We start from the raw sequence: 23,974 nt of genomic DNA, 5'->3' as shown, positions 1-23,974 counted from the left end.
ATTAAAAAAGAAAAACATGTATAAAATATAAATAAAATGAATAAAAACAAAACTAAAAACAAACGTAAGAAGAAAAGAAAAATAAAACAGGTAGAAAAAAGAAATACTTTCAGAGAAAAATAAAGAATTATATCAGTCTATGCAAAGTGACCATCATCCGATCTCCGAGGACCAGAGATGACCTCCCGATGCCAAGCTTTGTAGACTTCAGTAATATAATCCTTGTTGCCTTGTTTGTATAAATTTTCCATATATTCTTTCCATCTCTTTTTAATGCTTTCTGGATCATTCAATATCATTCCAGTTGAGGTTGGAATTTCTGCCGCAATCTGTTAATCTCCTGAAAAACTAATCTGGTTTTTCCATTTATATAAAATGTAATGAGATATTCTTTGTCTTGCCAAACTTGACGTTGAAACACTCAGTTCATTTGTGATACTTTTTTTTTTTTTCTATCGCCAGATAGTTTTGTTTGTCTTCTTTCTTTTACTACTTTTGTGGTTTCTTCTGATATCCAAGGTGATTTCTTGGTTTCCTTTTTCTTCTGTAGTGTTTTTTGTAGCTTCATCACTAATTACATCAAAGATTACCACCAAAAGAATATCCAGTCTCCTAGCAGAGGACACATACACACTGCTCCCAGCAACCTACTTTGGAAAATTCATAGAGAAATAATAAATCGGATAAGCAATGCCACTTTATCGAGCCGGAGTTAAAATCTCACTTGAAGCAAGATAACCACCTGACCCCTAGATCCACAAACCACTGCGACCCATTGTATGTGCTGTCAATTCTACAACCCATCCTCTAGTATGTTATCTAGCCCAAAAGTTAAGAACTTTAACTGATGACATCGTTTTAAATGTTAGAGATTCTGTCCATCTCATTGAGATCATCACTGACCTGCAACTAAGTGAGACAGACATTATCCCAGGACAAGCAGGCAGCATATTCTCTACATGTGGATGACGTCACCGACGGAGCCCCCTAGCGGACATTTTCGCAAGCAGACTTGCTCGAAGACCTTCAGGCTTACGATTGGCCCGCGCATGCGCGCGTGCCCCTCCCACCCTGCCTAGGGCATGCGTCTCCTCCACGTGTCCTCAGTTCTCTGTTTTCCATGGAGCCAGAAGCACTGCTCCCTTGCTTCGCGCGATCTCATTGTCCCTCTTGCACCGCAGCTTTTTTAGTTAGTTTCTTTTGGGTCGCTGTGCTCGTGTCTTTCATTTTCTTTATTTTCATTTTTTTCAGTTCGTGTAATTTTGACCGGGTTCCCGGTCTTCCTTTGGCTGCCTGGCCTTGCGGGGCCGCGGCTTTCTTTTTTCTTATATCCCGGCCTCGTTCCGAATTTAAAAACTGTTCATCCTGTGTTCTCCCGCTTCATGAAAGGACTTTTTCATGTTCATCCGCCCCTTAAACCTCCTCCGGTGGTTTGGGATCTTAACGTAGTCCTTGCCCAATTGATGAAACCCCTGTTCGAGCCGCTAGTGCAGGCTCACTTAAAGTTTCTTACTTGGAAAGTTGTGTTTCTTATTGCTCTCACTTCTGCCCGTCGGGTCAGTGAGCTTCAAGCCTTAGTAGCAGACCCACTTTTCACTGTCTTCCATCACGATAAGGTGGTTCTCCGTACCCATCCTAAGTTCTTACCTAAGATTGTTTCTGATTTTCACATCAACCAATCCATTGTTCTTCCTGTGTTTTTTCCGAAGCCCAATTCTTACACTGGGGAAGTAGCTCTACATTCTCTTGATTGTAAGCGTGTACTGGCCTTCTACTTGAAGCGCACCGCTCCTCATCGTTCTGCTCTCCAGCTGTTCCTTTCTTTCGATCCTAATCGCTTGGGTCACTCTGTCTCTAAGCAGATCATTTCTAACTGATTGGCCGCTTGTATTTCTTTCTGTTGTGCTCAGGCTGGTCTCTCCCTGCCGGGTAGAGTCACAGGACACAAGGTCAGGGCGATGGCAGCGTCTGTTGCTTTTCTCCGCTCCACTCCCATTAAGGAAATCTGTAAGGCTGCCACTTGGTCCTCGGTTCATATGTTCACCTCTCACTACTGTCTGGATGCTTTCTCCAGGCGTGACGGCCACTTTGGCCAGTCAGTTTTGCAGCATCTATTCTCCTAAATTGCCAACTCTCCCTCTATCCCTTTCTGGTTAGCTTGGAGGTCACCCACATGTAGAAAATATCTGCCTGCTGTCCCTTGATAACACCTGTTACGATAAATAGCTGTGCTTTCTGGTCAGTTTCAGCATATTTTCCTATTCACAAAAATGCCAGTGGATGAAGCAATCCGGGTGATAAACCAGAACTACAGACATGTGGACTACTAATGGAATGAGCAAACCTAATAACTTTCTTTTTAAAGACAGCTTTCAGTACTGGGAACAGTGCTATGCTTAGACAGAAGGCACAGCAATAGACTCCCTGACACAGCTGGAAGGCAAAACAGGGAGCCCCTTTTGCATTAGTTGCTGCAATATTCTGTGGAAGTGTTCAGACTACATTTGGAATGTGAAAGGAAGTGATTAGAGACATGTGGACTGCAGCTAAGTACGCTAGAGATTTTTTTTCTACTATGGTCATTGAAGTTTGAACTTTGTGCAAATGGGATGTTAAAGAAGCCTGATATATGAAGTGCAAGTACTCCATAAGACCACCAGACCATAAGACGCACCCTAGATTTAGAGTAGGAAAACAAGAAAAAAATCATTCTGAACCAAATTGTGCACCCAGCCTCCCTCACGCCCTGCCAGGCTCTGCACTCAACCCCACACTCCTTGCCAGGCTCTGCACCCTAGCCCCCCTTCCCTGACCTGTAACCTGCCACCCCCCTCACCTCTGGTGGTCTAGTGGTAGGCTGGGACAGGAGAGATCCATCCCAGCCGACTACCAATCCTCCTCCCAATACTCTTTAATTACACGGCCCACCGCCGGCCCTTCCTTTTAAAAAACCTCTGCCCGCCGGCCCTTCCTTTTAAAAGACCCCCCCCCTCCTGGTATGCTTTAATAACACGGCCCACCCACCGGCCCTTCCTTTTAAAACACCCTCACCCGCCCACAGTATCTTTTTAAATGCCCCCTAAAGCCTGGTGGGCCAGCGGTGGCCCGCCCCGCTTTCTGAATGGCTGCAGTCAGTTCTCGCGAGTCTCTCGAGAAATGACGCAGCCATTCAGAAAGTGGGGTGGGCCCAGGCAGCAGCGCACTCCTGCCGGCCCATACACCGCTGGACCACCAAGCTTCAGGGAGCGTTTAAAAAGGTACTGTGGGCAGGTGAGGGTGTTTTAAAAGGAAGGGCCAGTAGGCAGGCCATGTTATTAAAGGGTACTGGGGGGAGGTCATCTTTGCTCCATAAGACACACCCACTTTTCCACACCCTATTTAGGGGTGGAAAAAGTGCATCTTATGGACCAAAAATACGATATATTATTGAAGCAACATAGAGAACATTTTGTAATCAGTGATTTTTGATGGAAAATTTTGGACTGTTATAAAAGGAGTTTTTGACCTGTGAAGCTGAACAGAGGTCTTTTTATCTCCTTTATTACTTTTGTAATAAGGGTTAAAGGCTCAGTAGTTACAAATAGTGTGTATTGTTTTTGTGAATATATGAAAACATGTTCTACTCTTTATAGATAGTATACTCTTCCCTCTGTATTCGCAGAGGTTAGGAGCAGAGCCAGCCCGTGAATATGGAAAATTCACGAATAACTTTTGGACCGACTCTGACCCATCCCTGCCTCCCTCCTGCATCCCTGGCCATGCACGGACTTTACCTGGTGATCTAGCAGTGATGCAGGGCAGGAGCGATCTTCCTACACTCTTGCCCCATGCAGAGCCATCATTGAAAATGGCTGCTATGAGTTCCCGTTGTAGTCTCGTGAGACCACTGGAACTCACAACAACCATTTTTGATGACGGCTCTGTACGGGGCAGGAGTGTAGGAAGATTGCTCCTACCCTGCATCACTGCTAGACCACCAGATAAGATCCATGCATGGCCAGGCGGTTGATGTGTAGCCCGAAGTTGCTACTGGAGCTGCATCCACAGCTGAGGGCTGTGCTCCTGGGGCGGCTGTTCGCCTCTGATCGCCCCCCCTCCTCCTCCGATCGCCGCCTCTTCGCCCCGATCCAAGTCCCAGTGCTGGTTCTGGTTGATGCAGGCTGCCTCCGAGCAATTCAGTAGGGGGGGGGGGGCGGGCCAAAAAACCCACAAATATTTGAAATCGCAAACACGGAGGGAGAAGTATAGTATGATTTAAATCAGTGGTTCCCAACCCTGTCCTGGAGGACCACTAGGCCAGTCAGGTTTTGGGGATATCCCTAATGAATATGCATGGGACAGATTTGCATGCCTGTCATCTCCATTATATGCAAATCTCTCTCATGCATATTCATTAGGGCTATCCCCAAAACCCGACTGGCCTGGTGGTCCTCCAGGACAGACTTGGGAACCACTAATTTAAATTACATTTATTCAGTTAATATTTGAGTGCTAGGGAAGTAAAATTCCTAGATGTGATAAATGACTGCTTCTTGGAGCAACTGGTCCAGGAACCAATAAGAGAACTACTTTAAATTTAGTCCTGAATTCAAGGTATAATGTTACAGCTGTTTATCTCATTTTGACTGAAGTAAATCAATGCAGATTTGACAATGGTGTATTGATAATGCTTACAGTTCTGTATCTACCGCTAAGCTAACTGAAGACAGAACTCAAACGCCCAGGTGTTTAATAATGCTAAAAGCAGAAACACTTAAATGGGGCTTTGAACATCATCATTGGTCTTGTGTCTTCAGTGTGTTCTTTTTCTTTTTTTGATTTTATATGTGATTTATACCCACAATCTTGTGCTTTTAATAAATATATTGTATGATCAATAATTGGCAGTAATGAAAATTTTCTTTTCTTATTTGTTTCTTCTTTTTTTCATACATTACAACCTTTTGCTTTCAAAATTCTACTGAATAGCATAAATAGCGGGAATGATTATGGCTGTCAATGCCACCAGCTGTTTTACTGCCTCACTTACAAAGCTGTAATCATCCTACTGATTATTTTCAGCATACAGAAAGAGCAATTTTACTTATCTTCGCTCTTTATCTTTTCTCTTGCCATTCGCTTAAAGGCCCAAACTGCATTTTCGCCAAAGTGTTCAGAAGAGCCATAATCATTCCCTATACAACTTAAGGGTTGGTTTAAAGAAGATAAAAATTTCCAAAAACTTTAAGACAAAAAAGCACAAAAAAAGTTTTAAACAAAGTTGAAAATTAAGAAAAATGAATTAATTTATTAGTCTGAAAAGTTTTGACAAAAAATAAGATTGACTAATTGCAATATAGAATTTGCTAAGATAGAGTAGTAAGGATTGTGGGGGGTTGTGTTGATGAAAGATAACCATCACCACACAAATTAAGGGTGAAAGCCTTCATGATCCCTTTAGTGGTGCTCTGAGACACTACGCGCAAAAAACAGGGGAAACAAAATCCACAAAAGTACAAAGTAGCAAAACTGGGTGGAATTGTCCAATCAGAAAGGTGCACAAATAAAAGTGTCTTTCAACTCATCTGATTGATCTTTTATTCATCCAAAGTAACTCGACCCGACGTGTACATGTTTCGGCCCTAAGGCCTGCGTCAGGAGTCTTGATGATCTTTGGATATATGAACAAAAATGAGAACCACTTGTAATGCCGTATATATCAGAACGCCGTAATATCGCAACTTGGCAGTAAATGAAAAACTAGTTTTTCATTTACTGCCAAGTTGCGGTATTACGGCGTTCTGATATATACGGCATTACAAGTGGTTCTCATTTTGTTCATATATCCAAAGATCATCAAGATTCCTGACGCAGGCCTTAGGGCCGAAACATGTACACGTCGGGTCGAGTTACTTTGGATGAATAAAAGATCAATCAGATGAGTTGAAAGACACTTATTTGTGCACCTTTCTGATTGGACAATTCCACCCAGTTTTGCTGCTCTGAGACACTATCCTCCACATTTAGATTGATCTTCATTAATTTGCTTTTCTGTGGAACTTATTGATTTAACAGATTGATTTTTCACTTAGTGTATTGATTGTGCAACAACTAGCTAACCCACCTCACTGTTTTTAATTGGATAACATCTTCAAAGCTAAAATTCTTAGACTGAAACCCTAACTGTGATAGTGTCCACATACAAATGGCTGACATCATCTTGTATGGTAAAGGAGGTTCAAGTAAGCAGTTATGCTTTGTTTGCTATCATTTTTGTAAAGTGTAATGAACTGTTATAAAATTTTATACTAAGTTTCTAAATCGGATTTTCCTAAATACAAACCTATTTTCTCATAGGCATTTCTCATACTGGATTTTTCAGTAAAGAAATGAATGATTCTTATTTAAATGCAAAAATGAAATAGTCCAACATTTCTGAGTATTTAAAAATTGTGCACATTTTCTGTGCTGCGGCAATTTTTCTGAATTTATATTTGCCCAAATTATATTTTTTAAGGCATTTTGATGGTAGATTTGTTTTTGTTTTCCTTTCAGGCCAGTATTCCCTTTTCTGTGGTGGGATCTAATCAACTAATTGAAGCTAAAGGTAAAAAGGTTAGAGGTCGTCTGTATCCCTGGGGCATTGTTGAAGTGGAGAATCCTGAACACAATGACTTCCTGAAGCTGAGAACTATGTTAATGTAAGATTATTTCACATGAGAGGGAGAAATAAACTCATCCACTCAAACTAGAAAATGGCAAGGGTACACACTATGGTGGCAACTGTATAACAGTTTGCTGAGTTGGGAGACAAAGAAGTTGCCTATCTTATAAAGACATATAGGCTCATTTTCAAAGCATTTAGACATGTAAAGTACTATAAAATCTACGCATACTTTCCAATGGAAGGATTTTATATGAGATGTTTTAGGTGTGTATACTGGGGCATATGCTTGGACAGTCCCTTATGAAAATAAAATACTTCCACCCTATCCCCTCCCAAAGCACACAATGCCAGATTTCACTGATGCACCTGCTAAGAGGAGCAGTGTATATTCTAAACTTCTACACAGACCCTAAAGACTGTATTTATAATATATAAATCTGGGCTCTTCACACCTCTTTTATACATTTTTTAACCTATTTTATGAGCCTCAGCCCCACCACTCACCGCCTCAAAATCATGTCAGGTGTAGCCCTCCCAAGCCGAGCAGAGTTAAAATGAAGGTTGATAGAAGCTATATATGAATTAAGCTACATGAAATTAAGCTGTTATTTGCTTATTTATATATTTAAATAAAGTAAAAGTAAGCATGGAGCACTTTAATATATGAATGATACAAATGATAAAAATAGGGAAAAGTGCAATATTGTAAGGCACATATGCACTTTTTAAAAATAGTTTTAAAAAAGATTTAAAAATTGCTTTTAAGGAGCCAATGAGGAAAATATCACGTAAAGCTTGCCGCGATGAAAGGATTTTGAGGCGGTGAGTGGTGGGGCTGAGGCTCATAAAATAGGTTAAAAAATTTATAAAAGAGGTGTGAAGAGCCCTGCTAAGAGGAGAGCAGCTACATGTCTAGCCAATTCTCTTCTTTTGCTACCTAGAGGCAGACTGCTGATATGAACCAAGAAGAGCACTGTACAGTTACATGGTTCAAATCAGCACTCTTGGAGAAGTAGAAGAGGAGGATATAGCTTAGCATGAAACCACTCACTGCATCCTATTAACAGATGAGTAGCACCACAGAATAGTGAAAAAAATGGTGGTATGGGACAGGGGGTGCCTAACCATGCAAGTTGTTGCTGCTACTTGTGCAGAATTCTGCACAAAATTTCTTCATTGCTCAGAATCCCCCAGGATTGGATGCATTTCTGGCATGTGTAATGATTTGCTTTAATTTGCATTCTGTTATGTCCCTACTGGATTTCATATGCTAGGTGTTCAATCCCAACCCACAATCTGGGAGTTGCAGAAATCCACAAACTTCTTCTGGTTCGAAGGACCAGGATCAGGTGCTGCAGTCTCTAGACATGCGCAGACTTTTTGTTGCGGTATTTGGAAGTTATCAATGAGTTTCGTCTCTCTAATCACCTGTTTGTTCTGGCGGATCCTACCTGCAAAAGTAGGCCAGCCTCTAAGGCTACCATTGCTAGGTAGATTCGTTCAGCCCTTTCAGTGGCTTACAAGGCAGCTGGAAAGAAGTCCTGGAGTGTCCTCCTTTTGGGCAGAATCGTCTGCTGTGTCTCTGGATGAGATTTGTAGGGCTGTTATGTGGTCATCCTTCACCAAGTTTTACAGGATTGATGCCTCTTTTGGTTCATCTGTGTTGGCAGCATGCTCATCAGTCCCACCCTGACTTTTCGGGACTGTTCTGTTACGTCCCACTGGTCCCGGAATAAAGTGGGATTGTACAAGAACGAAAGATTAAGTTCTTATCTTTGCTAATCCTCTTTCTTGTAAATCCTCACTTTATTCCTGCAACCCACCTTGTGTCTTCTGATTCGTTGATTGTCTGCCTTACAGGTACTGGTAAGCTGAATTTGTGTTTCTGACCAGCCTTTATGAGTGCCATCTGACTGGGTTTAGCACTTAAATTGGGGGGGGGGGGTGTTTCCTTAGTTCAGGTGCCCCCTTCTAACATTGCAGGCTGTGTCTCCTCTTAACACTGTTTTGTCGTTCAGATTTTCAATGTTTAATAACCTGTTGGGGGTTTTTTTCATTTTGCATTATTGCATTTGTTTATATGAGCAGAATTGATTTGCTTGTTGGGGAGTTCCCCGTTCCTCTCTCTCTTGTTTGTTATCCTCTATAGATATTCTTGGAGTCCAGAGGAGCATACTCAATGGTAAGGTGTGAGAGGGAGGGGGTAAAAGCTTCAAATGTTTGAGGCTTTCTGGCGGGAGGAGGTAAACAACTCACTGGTCCTGGAATAAAATGAGGATTTACAAAAGATAACATAACATAAAAGCTGCCTTCTATACCGCATAACAGTAAACATCCATACGGTTTACAAAAGTAAGGAGACATAAAAACATAAGAATTTGCCTCCGCTGGGTCAGACCAGAGGTCCATCGCGCCCAGCAGTCCACACCCGCGGCGGCCCATCAGGTCCATGACCTGTCATGTTTACTTGATTTAGCCCTATAGCCCCTTGTTTTTATCTTTACTCTTTCCATACTCTTATCTACCCTTATCTGTATCCCTCAATCCCCCTATCCTACAGGAATCCATCCAATCCCTCTTTGAATCCTCGTAGCGTACTCTGCCCGACCGCTTCCTCCGGGAGCGCGTTCCATGTGTCCACAACCCTCTGTGTGAAGAAGAATCTCCTGGCATTGGTTCTAAACTTGTCCCCTTCCAGTTTCTCCGAGTGCCCTCTTGTGCCTGTGGTTCCCCGTAGTTTGAAGAATCTATCTTTGTCTACCTTCTCCATGCCCCTCATGATCTTGAAAGTTTCTATCATGTCTCCCCTAAGCCTCCTCTTTTCCAGGGAGAAGAATACCAACTTGTTTCCAAGTTTATTAGTTTTTAATATACCGACCATCAAACAAATGTCTGGCCGGTTAACAATAAAATTTAAAAATAGGAGAAACAAAAATATACAATGATAGGCATTTAAATAAAAGAAGTGAACATAGATGACAATAACTGGACAAATTTGAAGGTGAGGATGGGGGGGAAGGGAGGGAAAAGTTACATAATTGAGAAGAGAGGGAGATAGTGGGTTTGGGATAGAACATAATGGATAGTGTCGCTTTGTTAAGCCAAATGGTAGCTTGGAGTATAGAAGAAATAAGAAGAGAAGAAAGAAGAGAAAAAAAAGAAAAAAAAAAAAGTAAAGCGAAAGAGAGGATTGAATTATGATTAATCTAATTACTGTTGAATGCATCGCGGAATAGAAAAGTCTTTAAGTTGATTTTAAATTTTATTAGCTGTTGTTCGTTGCGGAGGTGTTGTGGTAAGGAATTCCATAATGTAGGGGCAGTTACTGCGAAATTTATTTTCCGAGAATAGTAAGAATCTTTTAAGGAAGGGATGAAGAGAAGTTTTTGATCTGTTGATCTAAGAGTGCGTGGGGAACATTGAGGAATGAGAAGTTTATCAAGGAATGAGGGTTGGTGAGAAAGTTTTACTTTAAAGGAGAGTAAGATGATTTTGTAAGTAATACGGTGAGTGATAGGGAGCCAATGAGCCTCTTTTAGAAGAGGGGTGACATGTTCGAATTTGCCTAATTTGTAAATAAGTTTTATTGCAGTGTTTTGTATCAGTTGTAGACGTCGGATTTCTTTTAGGGGGAGGCCGTTAAAAAGAGAATTACAGTAATCTAAATGAGAAATAACTAGGGAATGAATCAGAATATTAATTGAATCAGTTTCTAGGATGGAGATTAGTGATCGGATGATACGGAGTTTAAAAAAGCAGATTTTTACGACCGAACTAATGTGGTCATGAAAAGTGAGATCCCTATCAATGATGATACCTAAGAGTTTTATTTTGTTTTCCATTTGTAATGGGATTGATTTAATAGAAATTGTTCCCAATAGTGATTCTGATGTTTTGATAGGAAGAAGGAGTCCACGGGATTTATCAATATTGAGGGAAAGTTTATTTGAGTATAGCCAATCATTTATGATGTCTAGTTTATTGTTTATATCTTGTATGTCTGAAATGTTTGTAGTATTGATTGGGTGAAGAAGTTGTATATCGTCTGCGTATGCAAAGATAGTAAATCCGATAGATTGTGCTAAAGTAAGAAAAGGTGACAGAAAAATATTAAATAGTAAAGGGGATAGAATAGAACCTTGTGGGACTCCATAAGTTTGAGATATAGCTAAAGAAGTTTCATTGTTTACATGAACTTTAGAGATACGTTCATGAAAGTAAGATATAAACCACGAAAGTGCTGAACCTGTAATACCGCAGTCTTTGAGTCTGTTAATAAGAAGAGAGTGGTCTATAGTGTCAAAGGCTGCAGATAGGTCGAGGGGAATAAGAAGAACAGATTTTTGGTGATCATGGTAATAGTGGATAGTTGTGATAAGGCCTAATAGAGATAGTTCTGTAGAGTGTGAAGAGCGAAAGCCGGTTTGGCATGGGTGTAGAGCATGGGTTTTGTCAATGAATTCTGAAAGTTGGGAGTGGATGATTTTTTCCGTAAGTTTGGAAATTAAAGGTAGATTAGCAATGGGGCGGTAGTTGTTAGGTAAGGAGGAATCTAGATTGTGTTGTTTGAGTTTTGGGAAGATGAGAGCTGTTTTCCAAGAAGCGGGAACTTGGCTGTCAGAAAGAGATTTGGAAATCATTTCCCAGATGTATGGGCCAAAAAAAGAAAAAAAATTTTTAAGGAGTATAGGGGGAATGCTTTCCAGTAGATTATTGGGGGAGTTTATAGATTGTAAGATGAGAGACAGATTTGTAAGTGAAGGCATTTTGAAATTAGAACAAGAGCTGAAAGGTAATTGGGTCGAAACATTGAGATTCTGAGAGGAGGAGATGGGTAAAGAAGGTCCAAGATGTGATCTGATGTCTTTGATTTTAGTATCAAAGAATAGAGATAAATCATCTGTTGATGGTAGGGTAGAGGTAGGTAGATTTTTTTTTTATTGGAATATTTTGAAAGTGATTGAGCAAGACTGAAGAGGGTAGAAGAATTACGGGTAGAGGCGATAAGTTTAGAGTAGTAATCTTTTTTAGTTTGTTGAATGGCTTTTTTGTAATGAGAGGCTTTTTCTTTGAAAAGAATAAGAAAACTATTAAGGTGTGTTTTGCGCCATTTGTTTTCTATAGACCGAAGTTGTCGACGGAGAAGAGCCAGTTTGTCATTGTACCAAGGTTGTTGTTTTTTTTGAGTCTGATTTGAGGTGGGTTTATTTCCTACTTTGGGAGCCAGAGAATCTAATAAGGATTTTGTTGATGTTTCCCAGAGAGAAAATTGTTCAGAAATAGGGAGGGACGAAAAATCCTGTATATTTAGGTTAAAAGAGGTCTGAATGGAAGAAAGTGTTATATTTTTAATATTGCGAGTGAAAGAGGAGTTTTTATGTTGGATAAGACTTGAATGTATTGGGAAATCAAGTTGCCAGGTAATTAGAGTGTGATCTGACCAAGGTATTGAATGGAATAAGAAGTTTTGAAAGAGATGAGTAATAGAAGTTGGACAGAAAATCATGTCTAAAGTATTACCTGCGGAGTGTGTAGGTAAAGAAATGAGGGGAGATAGTGATAAATCAGAAATTAAGGTTAAGAGTTCGGAGGTGTTGTGATGATTGGGAGAGTTAAAGTGGATATTGAAGTCTCCGAGGATAATGGAGTTTGGATAGGCAATATTAAAGTCTGATATGGTGGAAAGAAGAATAGAAAGAGAGTTTTTAGTAACGGGTGGGGGAAGGTAGATAAGAAGGAAATTAAGGGGAGTAAAGTGTTTTATAGATAAATGGAGAGTTTCAATAGGAGCATTAGAGAATAAGTTAGAAGGATTAGGCTGTAGGGGGATTGAAGAGTGATAGATGACAGCTATGCCTCCTCCTTTTTTGTTTAGGCGAGGCTGAAAGATTGTCTTATATTAGAAGGGCAGGCTTGGGTAAGGTAGGCTTCTTCTCCCTGGGTTAACCAAATTTCGGTTATACATAAGAGTTGAAGATTGTGTTGAGTGATGGTATCATTAATTAAATGGTATTTGTTTTTTATGGAGCGGACATTTATCAGGCCTATATTGAGTTTGATGGGGGGTTCAGGTGGATTAAGATGAAGGTTAACCGGGGGATAAGTTGGAATGGATATGTAATGTCTTGGCTGGCTTTCAAATTGGGAAAGATGGGGTGTGTTTTTAGGAGGTCGGCAGCCCCATATAGTGGGGATAGAGGCCATTGTTATAGAATGATAATGTTGGGGAACAGAAGGATTAAGATGGGGAAGGATATGAGATGTAGAAAGGAAGATTAGAAAGTAATATATAAGAAATAAGATTCTGTGTGGAAGAGAAACATTTGATATTATTTTAGTAGAAAGAGTATTGAGAGAGAAAGAAGTTAAGGCATGGAGTACCTGCATGAAGGAGCGCATAAAGGAGCAGGACCTGCTCCTTAGGTGTGCTCCTTTGCGGCGTGTGCCGCAAAGCAGGCAGATAAATAGGTGACGCTACCCTTTGGAAAACAAGAGGGCCTGTCAGAATCAAAAAGGACAAACATTAGAGAGTAGCAAAAAATAAGAAGAAAAGAAAAAAGTAAGTCCTCCATGCCATTTATCATTTTCGTAGCTCTTCTCTGGACCCTCTCAAGTATCGCCATGTCTTTCTTGAGGTACAGCGACCAATATTGGACGCAGTACTCCAGATGCGGGCACACCATTGCACGATACAGTGGCATGATGACTTCCTTCGTCCTGGTTGTAATTCCCTAATTAATGATGCCCAGCATTCTGTTAGCTTTCTTCAAGGCCGCTGCACATTGCGCTGATGATTTCATGGTTGTATCCACCAGCACACCCAAGTCTTTTTCAAGATTACTCTCCCCCAGCAATGTTCCCCCCCATTTTGTAGCTGTACCTTGGGTTCCTTTTCCCTATATGCATGACCTTACATTTTTCTATGTTAAAGCACATTTGCCATTTGTTTGCCCACTCTTCCAGTTTGCTTAGGTCCCTTTGCAGGTCTTCGCACTCCTTTGTGTTCCTAACTCTGCTGCAGAGTTTGGTGTCATCAGCAAATTTTATAACTTCACACCTCGTCCCCTTTTCCAAGTCGTTGATAAATATATTGAACAGCAGTGGTCCCAGCACCGACCCCTGCGGAACACCGTTTGTGACCCTCTGCCAGTCGGAGTATTGACCCTTCACTCCAACCCTTTGTTTTCTGCCGGCCAACCAGTGCCTGATCCATCTGTGTACATCTCCTCCCACCCCGTGGTTCGACAATTTCTTAAGTAGCCGCTCATGGGGGACCTTATCAAAGGCTTTTTGGAAGTCGAGATAAATGATATCTATGGATTCCCCTTTGTCCATCTGGCTGTTTATCCCTTCAAAGAAGTGCAGTAGGTTTGTTTGGCATGATCTTCCCTTGCAGAAGCCATGTTGGCTCGGTTTCAGCTGTCCATTTCTTTCTATGTGTTCACAGATTCTATCCTTTATTAATGCTTCCATCATCTTGCCCGGAATCGAAGTCAAGCTCACCGGTCTGTAGTTCCCCGGGTCACCCCTCGATCCCTTTTTGAAGATAGGTGTGACATTCGCTAGCTTCCAGTCCTCCGGTACCTTCCCAGTGCTTAAGGATAGATTACAGATTTGTCGGAGTGTGCCCGCTATTTCCGTCCTCAGTTCTTTTAGTACCCTTGGGTGGATTCCGTCCGGGCCCGGTGATTTGTCACTTTTCAATCTGTCTATTTGTCGGAGGACATCCTCATAGCTTACCTCTAAGGTCTCCAGTTTTTCATCCTGATCCCCACTTATGGTCTCCTCGGGTTCCGGTACATTGGAGGTGTCCTCACTTGTGAAGACCGACGAAAAGAACCGGTTCAGCCTATCGGCTACCTCTTTTTCCTCTTTAACCACTCCTTTTCTGTCTCCATCATCTAACGGGCCCACATCCTCCCTCACTGGTTGCTTCCCTTTCACGTATCTAAAGAACGCTTTGAAGTTCCTTGCTTCCCAAATAAGCCTCTCTTCGTATTGTCTCTTAGCTTTTCTAACCACTCGGTGACATTCCTTTTGGTGTTTTTTGTGGTCCTTCCGGTTTTCCTCAGTTTGGTCCTTTTTCCATTTTCGGAAGGACACTTTCTTGTCACCTATCGCCTTCTTTACTTCTTTTGTTGTCCATACCAGGTCTTTTGTTTGATTTTTTTGCACCCCTTCCTAAACCTGGGGATGTACAGGTTTTGTGCTTCTTGCACCGTGTCCCTGAGAAGGGACCATGCTTCCTCTATGGTCCCCATCTTTCTAGAGCTGTTGCTGAGTTTCTTTCTCACTATTTTCCTCATAGCATCGTAGTTCCCTTTCCTGAAGTTGAGTGCTGTCGATGTGGTTCTCTTCACCCTTGAGGTCCCTACTTCTAATTTATACCGGATCATGTTGTGATCACTGTTGACTAGTGGCCCTACTACTTCCACCTCCTTTGCAGGTCCGCCTAGTCCGTTGAGGATTAGGTCGAGAGTGGCGTCCCCTCGCGTTGGTTCCTTGACTAGCTGTTCCATGAAGCAGTCCCTCACAGCCTCTAGGAATTCCTCTTCCCTTGCGCATTTGGAGTGACCAATACTCCAGTCGATGGATTCAAGATGGATAGTCAATTACCTAAAATTTTGATGAAGAAATGGGTTTTTAAATTTTTCCTGAAATGTTGATAAAGCCCAGCATTAGAGATCAAGGAATTTAAATCTTTATCCCAAGAGGCTGGTGGTATTTCTTATATTTACATCCTTTGACAGAAGGGAATGAGAAGAATGTAACTGATTGTCTTGGATGCTTTACATTAACAAGAGTAAAAGAATCTACTACATAGCTGGAAATAAGACCGAATAATAATTTATAGCAGATGCAACTGAATTTAAACATCACCTGAGCCTCCACCAGCAGCCAATGCAGCTCATGAATAAATGGAGTAATGTGATTGTACTTTTCTAAACCAAAGATCAAGCTTATAGCTGCATTCTGAATTATGCATGGAGGGGCATAATAAAAATAAACGTCTAAGTCCTCTTTTGGCCTAAGGCCCTAAATGCTGAAAGTAGCAGCAGGGAAAATGTCCATTCTAAAAAAAAACCATCCAAAATGAGTTGGGTTGTTTGTTTGTTTTTTTAGAATGGCCTACCTCTTCGTTCAGTTTAACACCCAGACCACCACTACGTCTAACCTTAGAACACATTATCAACTAAAAAATAGCCTGTCCCAAACGCCCAAAACAAGATCTTTTAGGCGAAGGAGGGGCCAATCTCTCCTGCTGGAATCGCGATCTACCCCCCACACCCAAACATCGACAATACCGGCAGGATGGAGCCCAACCCCTCCTGCTAAGGGACCTCGCGACCCCCCCCAGACAATACCAGCAGGAGGGAGCCCAACCCTTCCTACCGAGGTGGCCCCCCTCACCCCCCCAGTCAATACTGGCAGGAGGGAGCCAAACCCCTCCTGCTGAGGCGACCCCCCCCACCCCCCCTCAGACAATACCAGCAGGAGGGAGCTCAACCCCTCCTGCCGAGGTGACAACCCCACCCCCCAAAATACTGGAAGGAGGGATCCCAGGGCCTCCTGCCCAAAGCACACATCCACTGTGACTGCCCCCTGAACCCCCAAATGGCCCCCTGCACTTACATTAAGTTGGACGGACGGGTCCCAAGCCCGTCCTCCCAGCAGGCCCTCCATCCTCTGAATGGCGGGCCTAGGGCCTGATTGTGCCAGACGCCTAAGCCCCACCCATAGGGGCCAGAGGAACCAACCAGAATTGGTCCAGTTGCCTGAGGGGTGTACCCTTAGGCATATGGGGGCAACCCAGCCCATGTGCCTAAGGCCCCGCCAACAGGATAGTCCTAAGGCAACTGGGCCAATTTCGGTTGGCCTAGGCACCTAAGCCCCTCCTATGGGCAGGGCCTTATGCTCCTGGCCCAATCAGGCCCTAGGCTCGCCATTCAGAGGATGGTGGGTCTGCCGGGCGGACGGGCTTGGGACCCATCCGTCCGTTCAACTTAATGTCAGGAGTGTCAGGGGTGAGGGCGTCGCTGGGTTGGGGGCTGTTCGGTAGTTTGAGGGAGCAATCGGAGGGTTGTGGGGGCAGTCGTAGGGGTGTGTGCCATGGGCAGGAGGTCCTGGGATCCCTCCTGCCCGTATTTTAGGGGGGGTTGCCTCAGCAGGAGAGGTTGGGCTCCCTCCTACTGGTATTGTCTGGAGGGGTGGGGGGTTGCCTCGGCAGGAGGGGTTGGGCTCCCTCCTGCTGGTATTGTCTGGGGGGTCACGGGGTTGCTTCGGCAGGAGGTGTTGGGCTCCCTCTTGCTGGTATTGTGTGGGTTCGGAGGTGGGGGATAGATCGTGATCCCCCCAACTGCTGTGAAACGCGGCAGGATAGATTGGGCATCTCCTGCTGCGGTAGAAGAGATTGGGCATGCTGAGCTGATCGCGGCAGCCGCGTTCAGCTCAGCAGTCCCTATTTGGAACTTATACCTGTTTTGACTTGGTGTAAGTCAAAACGTATAAGTTCCGACTGGGCAACCTGTTAACGTTTTTGGTTAAACTTGCTATATGACTAAGTCTAGGTCGGCCCATCTCCCGCCCACTTCCCTCCCTTTCCCCTCCTCAAAAAAAGCCTCTTTTGCTCTAGGCGTTTAGAGGAAGGGTAAAGGCTCTAGGTGTTTAGAGGAAGTATCTAAAGCCTAAGCTGGCTTTAGATACTTCTAAAACCAGCTTTGATTATCAGTACTTGGACGATCTGGCTTTTTGATCGTCCAATTACCGATTTAGGCCACTTTTTGAACGTTTTTTTAAAAATTATGAGCCCCATAGTCTCAGAAAAAATTTTTGAGTACCGGCCAAGTAAACTATGTTACAATAATCTAATTGACTCAAAATCAGGAATTGGACTAACAATCTGAATGATGAAACGTCAAAATATGATCTTATGGTACACAGTTTCCATAAAGTATGGAAACATTTGCGCACCAAAGCATCTATCTGATTCTTCTTTGTTAAATTATAATCCAGAATAATACCTAAGATTTTAATAATAGGGAGAACTTGGTAAGTTATTGCATTCACTGTCAACGTTGTTTCAGTGTTGGTTTGGCATGGGAAAGCATAGACAAATTAGCAGAGATAAGAACCTAATCTTTCGATATTCTTGGTTGGGACATCTGTAAACAGATATAACATTACAATACATTACATTAGTGATTTCTATTCTGCCTTTACCTTGCGGTTCAAGGCGGATTACATAAGAATTGCTATGATCTTAAGAAGTACATATTGAAAAGATATGAAGAAGTACTTAGGAATAGATTGAACATTTTCTAATTTGCTAAGGGGTAGTTGGTAATGTAGGCAGGATTCAGAACATTATTGGTTGAGTTATAATGGTTTTATGTATTTTTTGAAGAGTAGGGTTTTTGTTTCTTTTTTGAAGGTTTTGTAGTCTGTGGTCGAAGTCAGCAAGTTGGTGAGTTGGTCCAGTTTCGCTGCTCTGGTGGCACTGAGTAGGTTGTCATACATTTTTCTTCGTTTGACATTTTTTGGTTGGTGGGTGTGCGAATATTGTGTGGGTTCTTCTGTGTCTGTTTGAGGTGGAATGAGTTAGTTGATTGTTCCAATAGGTAGGGCTGTTTCCGTTTATAGCTTTGAATAGTAGGCAGTAGAATTTGAAGTGTACTCTGGCTTGTATTGGGAGCCAGTGTGAGTCGTGGTATGCCTCTGTGATGCGGTCGTATTTTCTCAACGAATAGATAAGTCTTAGGGCTGTATTTTGTATTGTTTGAAGTTGTTTTATCATTGTTGCTGAGCAGGGGAGATATAGTATTTTGCAGTAATCCAGGGGTGTCCAACCTGTGGCCCAGTGAAGTATTTTGTGTGGCCCGGTCGAGGACAATGCAGTATTTTCCTTTGCTATCCCCTGGTGTTTACCGTCTTGCCAGCTCCCTCCTTTGTCTTGCTGCAGAATTTGCACGTTTGTGCAGCCCCAGAAACATTTTTTTCAACCAATTTGGCCCAGTAAAGCCAAAAGGTTGGACACCCCTGCAGTAATCTATTAGGCCTAGGATTAATGATTGAACTATGAGTTGGAATTGTTTTCTGTCGAATAATTTTCTAACTTGTCTTAGGTTTCTCATAGTGGCGAATTATGTTTTTATTATTTTGTTGATTTGTGGTTGCATGGTACAACCTCTGCCTATCAGCACTTCGAGGAGTTTTAGTGTGGGTTGAATGGGGTATGAGATCGAGTTTATTACTAGGTTAGTCAAGGTTGGGGTTTTGCTGTTTTCAAGGAGGATGAAGCTTGTTTTGTCCGGGTTAAGTTTTAGTTTGTATTCTTTCATCCATGTTGCTACTGTTTTAAGTGTTCTGTGTATTGTACCTATCATGGAGGGCTCAAGTTGGTCGAAGGAGAGGAGTATGGTGATATCATCTGCGTAGCTGTAGGAGGTAATACCTAGTTTGTCTATTAAGCAATTAAGCTTCCTCAGCAGCATAAATTTGTCCTTTATAAATTACCAAGATAGTCACCACTGCTGTGAAAGGATGGTCTCACCAATAGTACATTCTTGTTCAATCTTGCTCTATTCCTTGACAAGTGGGTTATGCATTACCAGTCGCGATACTGCTTGTAGGAAGCTTCATTTACATATTTATTTTTCAGACCTTACCCCTCATACCTCAGGATTGCCCTTAAGGATTCAGTTGCTTTCCTAGAAGCGGGACAGTAGGAGCTAGTCTTTTCTGCTCATGTTTATTTTTCTTTAAAGTCAGTATTTTTTCGCACCTTCATTCTGCAGAGGTTCCCTGTGGGGACAGCTTTAGCTGTGGTAGATCGTAGGCTTTGAGGAAAAAGTCTGTTTCCAGGGGGATGGCTGCCTAGCAGTGCACCCTCTCACAGCCTGCCCTTCAGATCGGGGCTCAGAGACTGTTCTCTTGGGAGCTGGCTGACCTCAGGTTTATCCACTAGTGCAGGAGTGCCCACACTTTTTGGGCTTGCGAGCTACTTTTAAAATGACCAAGTCAAAATGATCTACCAACAATAAAATAATTTTTAAAAACCCCACAAAGCACACTGAAAGGTAGAGAAAATGTTAATTATAATTCATATTCCGGGTTTTTTCAAAGAGGTCAAGGCAAATGACTCTATGCAATGTCGCCTCAATAACAGCCATACAAAAATAGACAAATATACCCCCTCCCTTTTTACTAAACCACATATCAGATTTTAGTGCAGGGAGCTGCGCTGAATGCCCCACGTTGCTCTCGACGCTCATAGGCTCCCTGTGCTAAAAACCGCTATTGAGGTTTGTTTGGTTTTTTTTTAAATTTTATTTTTTATTATTTTCAACTTAAATTTCAAGTATTACACTTGTACAGAAAGCAAGAATAGAATAGATATCAAATACAATAGTAATATAATTCCTAAGTTAACAAATATACTATTTATGCTCAAGTCCACAAATTAAGATCCAAGAATTAAAGAAAATTGGCGAAATTATAAAAAAAAAAAAGACAATAATAATATTAAGAAACTGAGAGCTATAGCAATGAGATAGGGTCACAATATCCAAATTATAGGGCTCAGAGATTGTTAACCTTCAGGCGAGACATAGCCACGAAATTTGTCAGTTGTGATGGTTCAAAAAACACATATTTAAGAGTACGGTAATACACAATACATTTACAAGGGTGTCTCAAATAAAAAGTTGCCCCCAAAGATAAAACCCCAGGTTTCAAAAGAAGAAATTCACGGCGGCGCCTTTGCGTCTCCCATGCCAAATCTGGGAACATTTGTATTTTATAACCAAGAAAGCTTTTTGTCTATTTTTAAAGAAAAGTTTTAACAACCATGTTTTATCAATCGGCAAAGCTAAAGTAATAATCATAGTGGCTGGTGATGCCAAATCCTTCTCAGATGTTTCTAAGATCTGTGAAATGTTTAAGGGTTCTTGATCTGAAGATTTTACTTTTGGTTGTTGATTTTGTTCTTTATCAGGCAAATAATAAACCCTTGAAAAAGGTGGTAATGAATCTTCGGGTATCTCTAAATTCTCCACTAGATATCTCTTAAGCATATCTCTAGGTGTTACTAACTCAAGTCTTGGAAAATTAATTAACCTTAAATTATTACTACGTGAGTTGTTCTCAAGCATTTCAGTCTTCTTCCTTAGGTTAGTATTGTCTTTAACTAGGGTCTCTTGAATTTGTTTCAATAATACAATTTCTTTTTCTATTTTTTGAATAGATGAGTTAGAAGTATTCGTTTCTTCTCTTAAGTTCTTCAGTTCCTTATCATGTTCCTTAATTTTCTCTTGAATTTGTTGAAATGTAGGAGTAATATTTTTAACAAAACCAGCCATTAAGTCCCAAATAGAATCTAAAGTCACTTCTGCAGGTTTAGTCAGTTCAATTGGAATTTGTGTAAATGTAAAGTGCTCACCGTCCTGAAGTCCTTCGAGGGGTGTCTTCAGCCCTTCCCCCTCATATTGAGATGGTATTCCTCCAGATACCTCCATGGGGGCCCTGGAAAGGTGGGCCCCAACCTCTCCAACGAGTCTTTCCTTGCCTCTGGAGAGGAGAAAACCAGTGTATCCAGGGTTTCCCCGCCCCTGGGAGAGCTGGTCGTCTGGGGCTGCGGGGGCGGTGCCCTAACGTCGGGGCTCAGGGTGGTGTCGGGCCCAGGAGTATCCACGACGGGTTCACCTCCCTGTGTCCTCTGCGGGCCGCCATCCGATGTCGCTGTGACCTCCTGCATGCGCCGCAATAAATGATGTATATTCCCTAGACACGGGGCTCCAGGACGCCGCGAGGCAGAAGCGGCACTCCGGCCCCGTCTCTTCGGCATCGCGGTAAGTAAGTGAATACCGCTAGAAAATTTCCAAACGCGATCCTGGGACATGCAGCTCAGCGCGTCCTGCTCTCAGATCGCCATCTTGGATCGCTGTCCCGCTATTGAGGTTTAGTAAAAGGGAGCCATAGTGCAAAATATAGACAACAGATATAAATTCTCAAAATGAACACATTTTGATCACTAAATTGAAAATAAAATCATTTTTCCTACTTTTGTTGTCTGGTGATTTCATGAGTCTCTGGTTGCACTTTCTTCTTCTAACTTCTTCTCACTTCACTCTGGCTGCACTTCTTCTGACATCTTCTGACTTCAGCCCACTCCTGCATCCAATATTTCTCCCCTTCTTTCAGCCTCCTATATGCTTTCTCTCCTCCAGACCTCCTTCTCCCCCCCCCAACTTTTTCTTTCTTTCTCCCTGCCCCCTTCTTTCTTTCTCCCTGCCTCCTGTTCTTTCTTTCTCTTTCTCTCCATGCCCACTTTCTTTCTGTCTCTCTGTTCCCTCTTTCTTTCTGTTTCCCTTCTTTCTTTGTCTCTCTGTCCCCCCTTCTTTCTGTCTACCTGCCTGCCCCCTTTGTTTCTTTTTCCCTGCCCTCCCCCAATCCACTAGGTTTGCCACCGCTACCGGGAAACAGGCCTCCAAGCCACCACCGCCCCAATCTTTCCTTGCAGAAGCCTTGCGCTGACCAGGGTTCCGCTCCCCTTCAATTCTGATGTGGGAGAGGACGTTCCGGGCCAGCCAGGCAGCGATTGGCTGGCCCAGAAATTCCTCTCCGATGTCAGAATTGACGTCGGGGAGAGGAATGCTGGTCAGCGCGAGACTTCTGCAGGCCCTAATCTCCGGACGCCCAGGGCCAAGGAAAAGAAAAAACCAGTCTATAAATCCTTCCATGAGAGCCGTTCCAGTCTCCTTTCAGCAGGGCACTTACAAAATGCGTAGCCCCCCCCCCCTCCTCAACTTCCCATTTTCAGGCTCAAGATGCCAGAGCAGCAGCAGTTCTTGCGTTTTTGGGCAGGGCACCTCCTGTTCCCGACCGCCTTTTTTCCAGTCTGGCGGCTTGATTCCGCCAGGGGCAGCCGGCGTTCAGCTCTCCAGTGACGTGACTTCCCTAGACCTCCCTCCCGCCTTCTCCCGAAGGAAGTGACATCATCCCCCAGTCTATCAAAGATTTTCTACGGGAGAAAGCAAGGGTGTCAGGTCAAAAGCGCGCCGGGACAAAGGCGCGCGAGGAAGACGGGTTCTGGCAGTCGGGCAAGGAAGGACGCAAGTAGCATGAAGTGATGACCGGTGGGGAACCTCGGGGAGAGGAAGGCTGATCGGCCGGTCGATGGGATGGCAACATGATTCTATCACGGAACCCGGGATGGGTTCCGTGATCGACTCGCATTGCTTTCCCGAGCGACCGGTCGATCACGATCAACGTATTGGGCACCCTTGCACTAGTGGGTTTGAGCACAGGCTGCATGGCTCTGTGGAGGCGTGTCCGGAATCGGGGTCAACTGCATTCCTCCACCAAGTTGAGTGTGTATGGCATGTTCCCTAGGTGGCGGAGGTCTGTTAGAAGACCAGCAATCCAGTTATAAGGCTTGTTCTTGTACAATCCCTCTTTAGTCTGGACCGATGGGTTATTTACCGTGGGAAGCTAGAGGATGTAGGATCAAGAGCTGGGTACTTCTCCTGGAGCATTCTCCCTGGAATCCAGTTTTGTAATGCTACAAGCCAAGTTGTAGGAATTCATATCTTCTGCTCGTGTTTCATTTCTTAAATTTTGTGTATTAAAGTGATTATTTTTTGTGGGTTTTACCGTTGTGCTGTGGAAATACCCTTCAGGGACATCCATTCGGCGGGAGATCACAGACTTTGGGAAAAGTCTGCATTTGGGGGGTTACTTGCTACTGCAGTAAGTCCCCCGGACAGCCTGCAAGTCAGATCGGGGATCCAGGATTGGGAGCTAGCTCACCCCGGGTTCGTCCTCTAAGGGGTAGAGTGCAGGCTGCATGGTTCCGTGGAGGCACGACCGGGAACGGATTGCGTACCTTCCCTGAGTAATCCTGAGGTCTTAGAAGTCACTGACTGGGGTAACAGAGCAGGTGAGGCATTAAGAAGTAAAATACAATTTTCCAGCTTTCTGAGGTTAGAGATCTCCATGCTTGCTATGTTCAGCTTGCCTACCATTTCTCTCTTACAGCACAGACACAGTGAGTACTGTGTTTCCCCGAAAATAAGACATTGTCTTTTATTAATTTTGGGCCCAAAAAAGGCACTAGACTTCATGGCAGTCAATGCAGCCCTCAGTTCCCCATTTCAGGATGCAAATGGTGTGCTCATTGATCACCTCGGTGGCTCCGGGGGAGTTCTTGTCCTCTCTGGACCTGATGGAGGCCTATACCTTGAGGCTCCACGTGCTACAACAGCAATACCAATTTGCCTCATTACCCTTCAAGTTAGCAACGGAGCCCAGAACCTTCACCACTTGCACATG

The 23,974-nt window shown here is 43.1% G+C and overlaps 1 protein-coding gene across 1 annotated transcript in view; it reads left to right on the top strand.

Moving 5' to 3' along the window:
* SEPTIN2 (septin 2) overlaps positions 1-23,974 on the top strand; it is a 493,452-nt gene that overhangs the window by 416,394 nt on the left and 53,084 nt on the right. Inside the window, exon 8 of the mRNA XM_033957764.1 lies at positions 6,535-6,680. Within this exon, the coding sequence (XP_033813655.1) occupies positions 6,535-6,680 (146 nt within the window). The remainder of the gene's footprint in view (positions 1-6,534; positions 6,681-23,974) is intronic.

Source organism: Geotrypetes seraphini, chromosome 9 (assembly GCF_902459505.1).
Source record: "Geotrypetes seraphini chromosome 9, aGeoSer1.1, whole genome shotgun sequence".
Classification (NCBI taxonomy): domain Eukaryota; kingdom Metazoa; phylum Chordata; class Amphibia; order Gymnophiona; family Dermophiidae; genus Geotrypetes; species Geotrypetes seraphini.
The sequence above is the reverse complement of the archived record's forward strand: the minus strand, read 5'-3'. Positions and strand labels throughout refer to the sequence as shown.